Below are 6,000 nucleotides of genomic sequence, written 5' to 3'. Positions count from 1 at the left end.
GTACCTGAAATGCCAGGGCCTAGTTTAATTCTCAGTCCGGACCTGGCGGTGTGGGTTGCAGGAGGGTGCAGGTCGGGAAAATCCTTACCCACACATCACTACTCTGGAGCCTTTCAGAAAAGGTGTGTATATACTGATAGACCATGTGACACTTAGATTGCACACAGGAGGAATTCATTTCACTAATTATGTGACTTTTGAAGGTAACCAGGATTTTTAAGGGGCTTCATGGCAAAAGGGGGTGAATACATATGCACATGCCAATTTTCAGTTTTTTGATTTTTTTTAAATTCTTATATATATATATATATATATATATATTCTCATTTCACTTCACTAACTTAGACTATTTTGTGCAGATCCGTCACATAAAATAAGATTAAGAAACATTCAAATTACAGGTTGGAATGTAACAAAACAGGTAAAAAGCCAGGGGGGTGAATACTTTTGCAGGGCATTGTAGATCTTAAATCAGAAGCTGATGAAGTAGTAAATATAATCGTATTATGAGATCGTACCGCACAAAACAGATAGAGTTGCTGCTGATCACTCAGTCTCTTCCACTCATTCAGCACCAGGGCCAGCGCTCTCTTTCGCCAGGAACAAACATGGCAGCGAAAGCCACAGCGTCTGACTCATCGGCTTTCACTGCGCACGCGTGTCAGAATCTACCAACTACTGGCCCTTCTGAAGGGGGGGAGGAAGATGGGGTGGAGCGGACCATTAAGGGTTGCCGGGAGCCATGTTGGTGTTGAATGAAGGGAGGGTGATGAGATGCTGCGCCCGGAGAGTCCGCCTGTGAGGGAAAGGAGCGCAGAGTAGATGGTAGCTGCCGGGGCCAGGAGGCAGAAAGGAGGTGCGGTGGAGGGGTGCCCCCGCCGGCCAGTGAGGGCTGCTCTGTAGCAGGAGACAAGGAAGGAATACTATGGCTCCTCTGCTGAAGGGAACCAGCCTGCCTTGTCATCTCCTCCCGCTGCTTCTCATCCTCCTCATCCCTTTGTTCACTTCCAGCCGGGGGAAGCATGCAGGGACCTGGGAGACAGCTGAGCACCACCGACCCCCTGCCCGACCTCTAGGCACAGACCTTGCCCACAACAGGGCTTCCATTCAAGGGCTCGTGTGGGAGATCCGCCGGCTTACTATGGCTCAGTGTGAGGCCAGGAGGAATGGCAGCCAGGAGGGGCTCTTGGGGGGCCCATGGAATTTAACCCATTGTTTGCAAGGAAACTCCACAGGACCCAAAGCCACAGGGACCCTTGATGGATTAAGTGGTTGCAGTTTTGCCAAGTGTCTACTCAGGGCAGCTGCTCGAAAACAAGCCGGTGGGAGCTGCTGGATTTGCCTAGACTGCCCTGTGAAGCCAGGGGAAGAGCAGAACTCCTGCTTTTGCTTGAATAATTCCATATGTGTGCCTCCACCCTGTAGATTAAGGACCAAGGCAAAGGCAGACCATATAAATGGACAGAACCCCGATACACAAGGGGCGGGTGGGACCGTATGCCCCTGTTGTCGGATTACAAAATGTAAAGACCTACCTAGCCATTCCAGGGAGTACTGGCTATTTCTGCTTTCCTCCGAAACCCGTTGCCTTAAGAATTCCAGCAAAGACAGTATTGTACATCACTGCCAGCCAAGGTTACAATTCAGTCGTGCCAGCTCAAGCAATAGGAGAACAAACCAATGGAATTTAATACGATGCAAATTGAACCCAAGCGGGTGCCCGGTAGATCTCCATCCCAACGGTGACAGGTATGTCCATGCTCATAAAATACAAAGCAGATGCCTTTCAAACGCCAACCTTGTCTTCCTCTTACACTGCTTTTCTACTAGTTTAACTCGGGGTGTAGAATCTGGAAAGGAGGCAAATCAGGATGGAACCTCTAATGAGACAGGACCTTTGGATCTAGTTTATTTAATCCCTATTTTTGGCAGGACTTGTCAACATCAGGCTGGGAATTGCAGCCCTCATGACTCTGGTGGTGGGACAGCTTTGTGTGAAAGTGCAAGAAGCCTGTGTCATTGTGCAGCTGGCAAGGGGGGGCTCCGCTCTGCCTGGGGTAGGAATTTCATATGGGACTGCCTGCTCCTCTCTGTCTATTCAGATCCTCAGAAGGACACCAGGGATTCTCTGCAAGGGGTAAGGCAGCGTGTGCTCCAGTCTCTGAAACAATGTCAGAAGGCATACTGCAACCCATCCCTGGATAAATTAAATCATATTAGCCTTGATCTCTGTAGGATTCGTATAAATGACTGTATAAAGCCAGTTACCTATCAGAATGCCCAGAATAAATCCATATATGTATCCTGGATTGTAGGCAAAGCTCGGTCGAGTTTTACTGACTCTCCATCCATAGCCAAATGTTTGGAGAATCCGTGCTGTTTCTTGCTCAGTTATATTGCTAACTGGTGCCTATGTGGCTCTAATTGTACCCAGGTCCCTAACCTTACCTGGAACCTATATCTGCAGACCTGTGCTGATCGGGGGTTCGAGCTAGAGATGGAGGGCAGCACGTGGGCAGAAGAGATTTCAGCACCAGCCGAGCGAACAGCTCCAAGTGCACAGCCGGCTGCTGAGCCTGTTCCACCTGCCTTCCCTCCGGGGCTTCAGCCTAAGCCATCTGAAAAGGAACCCTGCTCTCTTTTCTTCCCATTTAACTCCACCAAAGCTTGCTTAAAAACTACTTTTCCCAGAAGGGATCTTGGGAAGCATCCAAATACTGATCTGACTTCTCTTCTTCAATTACAGTCCAGCACAGCTATGCAGCCAGATCCATTTCACCCCCCACTTAGAACCCATTCACAGGGTGTCAAGCACAGGAGCAGTGGGTGGGCATCCCTGCCATTAATAAGGAGTCGTAGGGCAGCCAACCGCCACCCTCACTTCCCCCAGTATAATTATCAGGTTCAGGTGGCTGAAAATCAGCCTCCTGGGACTCCTGTCATAACCATGTCGGCACAAGACCCAGACACAGGAGAGGCTGGAAGACTTCTCTATACCATGGATGCTCTGATGAACAGTAAGTCTTTGGAGCTGTTCAATATTGATTCAGTGACAGGCTTAATCTCCACCATAGAAATCTTAGACAGGGAAAGCATGGATTTGCATTATTTCAGAGTCAGTGCCATAGATAAGGGCACTCCACGCCTCTCAGCAACTACCATGGTTGCCATTACGGTCTCAGACAGGAATGACCATAGCCCACTATTTGAGCAGGCAGAATACAGGGAGAGCATTAGAGAGAATGTGGAAGAGGGATACCCTATATTGCAGTTGAGAGCCACAGATCTGGATTCCCAAGCCAATGCCAACATCAAATATCGTTTTGTAAACGAGCAAGCAGCCCACTCTGTATTTGAAATAGACGCAAGGTCTGGTTTGATTACCACCAGCGGGCAAGTGGACAGGGAGAAAAGGGAAAAGTATTCCTTAATTGTTGAGGCCAGTGACCAAGGTAAAGACCCCGGCCCAAGATCCTCTACAGTAAAAGTTGATATTACTATTTTGGATGAAAATGACAATGTGCCGCAATTTAGCGAGAAGCGGTACATAGTTCAAGTGAGGGAAGATGTTAAAACTCACACTGAGATCTTAAGGGTTACAGCTACCGACATTGATAAGGACAGCAATGCTTTAGTCCACTATAACATTATAAGTGGTAACAGCAGAGGGCAGTTCTCCATTGACAGTTTTACTGGGGAGTTACAGGTTGTGGCACCCCTGGATTTTGAGACAGAGAGGGAGTACACACTTAGAGTTCGCGCACAGGACGCAGGCCGCCCCCCACTGTCTAACAACACAGGCACTATAAGTATTCAAGTTGTGGACATCAACGACCATGCCCCTATGTTTGTCAGTACGCCCTTTCAAGTGTCTGTGTTGGAAAATGCACCGTTGGGCCACTCTATCCTACATATCCAAGCCATAGATGCAGACTATGGAGAAAACGCACGTGTGGAATACAAGTTAACAGGTGTCAAGCCTGAAACCCCCTTCGTAATAAACAGTGCTACTGGCTGGATCACCGTGAGTGGGCCTTTGGACAGGGAACAAGTAGAACAGTATGTTTTAGGAGTAGAAGCTAGGGATCATGGGAATCCTTCTTTATCAGCCTCAGCTGGTGTCACCATCACCATTATGGATGTGAATGATAATCGTCCTGAGTTCACGCAAAGGGAGTATTTTATTCGTCTGAATGAAGATGCCTCTGTAGGGACCAGTGTGCTTAGTATGACTGCTATTGACAGAGATGTAAATAGTGCTATTACATACCAAATTACAGGGGGCAATACCCGCAACCGTTTTGCCATCAGTACACAAGGGGCTTCGGGACTTATCACTCTCTCTTTGCCTCTGGACTACAAGCAGGAAAGGCGCTACGTGCTCACGGTCACTGCCTCTGACCGAATTCTTCACGACAACTGCTACGTTCATATCAACATCACTGATGCAAATACCCACAGGCCAGTTTTCCTAAGTGGCCATTACCCAGTAGACATCAACGAGGATCGTCCTGTTGGAAGCACAGTGGTTATTATCAGTGCAACCGATGAGGATGTAGGGGAGAACGCCAGAATTACCTATTCCTTAGAAGACAATATCCCTCAGTTCCGTATAGATCCAGACACGGGGGCAATCACATTGCAAGCGATGCTCGATTACGAGGATCAGGTAACCTACACACTTGCCGTCATTGCAAAGGACAATGGAATCCCTCAGAAATCAGATACAACCTATGTGGAAATTATGGTAAATGATGTGAATGATAATGCCCCCCTGTTTGTCAACACACAATATCATGGCATAGTCTCAGAGGATGCACCCCCCTTTACCAGTGTTGTCCAGATCTCTGCCACCGATCGCGATTCCAATTCCAATGGAAGGGTTCAATACACTTTTCAGAACGGAGATGATGGAGATGGGGATTTTACTATTGAGCCAACATCTGGGATTATCCGCACTGTCCGCAAGTTGGACAGGGAAAGCGTTCCTTTCTATGAGTTGACGGCTTACGCTGTTGACCGCGGGATACCTCCTCTGAGAACACCAGTCCGAATCCAGGTCGCTGTCCAAGATGTTAACGACAATGCCCCTGTGTTCCCAGCAGATGAATTTGAAGTCTATGTTAAGGAGAACAGCATTGTGGGTTCAGTGGTCGGTAAAATCAAAGCTACGGATCCAGACGAAGGTCCCAATGCACAAATTATGTATCAGATTGTTGAAGGCAACATTCCTGAGATATTCCAAATGGATTTTTTCTCTGGAGAGCTCACCGCCCTCATAGATTTGGATTATGAAGCAAAATCTGAGTATGTCATTGTAGTGCAGGCAACGTCAGCTCCCCTCGTTAGCCGGGCAACGGTCCGTATTAAACTGATCGATCAGAATGACAACAGCCCAGTCTTAAAAAATTTCCAGATACTGTTCAATAATTACATATCCAACAGTTCCAACACTTTCCCATCCGGAGTCATTGGAAAGATACCAGCCTATGACCCCGATGTATCAGACAGATTACTGTACACCTTTGAGCGTGGGAATGAACTCAGTTTATTAATCGTAAACCATTCCAGTGGAGAACTACGGCTGAGTAGGAAGCTGGACAACAACCGCCCATTGGTGGCATCCATGCTGGTTACGGTGACAGGTAAGGATCAACATATCCATGCTGAAAAGATACTGTATATATATATATATATATGTGGTTGTTGGAATAAAATTTTGCTATTTGTACTCATATGACTGACCCGTGAGTGCTTTCATCTGGTGGTATATATATATATATATATATATTGGCTGAATTCAACTTGTGCTTTAATGGTAAACTTGCAGATCATACCTAGTGATGGGTGAATAAATTTGCCAGACACAAATTCACTGTAAATTTTCGTTGCAAACGAATTAATTTGCAAAACTGCTGCGACAAAATGCAGGCAAAAAATTCCGCCATGTCAAAATTATTCGGATGCCCATTGACTTTAATGCATTTGGACCAAATAGTC

At 46.9% G+C, this 6,000-nt stretch overlaps 1 protein-coding gene across 3 annotated transcripts in view; it reads left to right on the top strand.

The window, feature by feature from the left end:
* The first annotated feature begins 691 nt into the window (after window positions 1-691).
* Window positions 692-6,000, top strand: part of LOC108714671 (cadherin EGF LAG seven-pass G-type receptor 3-like) — a 152,167-nt gene continuing 146,858 nt past the window's right edge. For 2 of the 3 annotated variants that reach the window (XM_041590844.1, XM_041590843.1), the window contains exon 1: window positions 693-5,645. In XM_041590844.1, the coding sequence (XP_041446778.1) occupies window positions 926-5,645 (4,720 nt within the window). In that variant the 5' untranslated portion in view covers window positions 693-925. Of the gene's footprint in view, window positions 5,646-6,000 lie in introns of all 3 variants that reach the window. The other variant, XR_005967069.1, reaches the window with a different exon arrangement.

Source organism: Xenopus laevis, chromosome 4L, assembly GCF_017654675.1.
Source record: "Xenopus laevis strain J_2021 chromosome 4L, Xenopus_laevis_v10.1, whole genome shotgun sequence".
In the NCBI taxonomy this organism is placed as follows: domain Eukaryota; kingdom Metazoa; phylum Chordata; class Amphibia; order Anura; family Pipidae; genus Xenopus; species Xenopus laevis.
The sequence above is the reverse complement of the archived record's forward strand: the minus strand, read 5'-3'. Positions and strand labels throughout refer to the sequence as shown.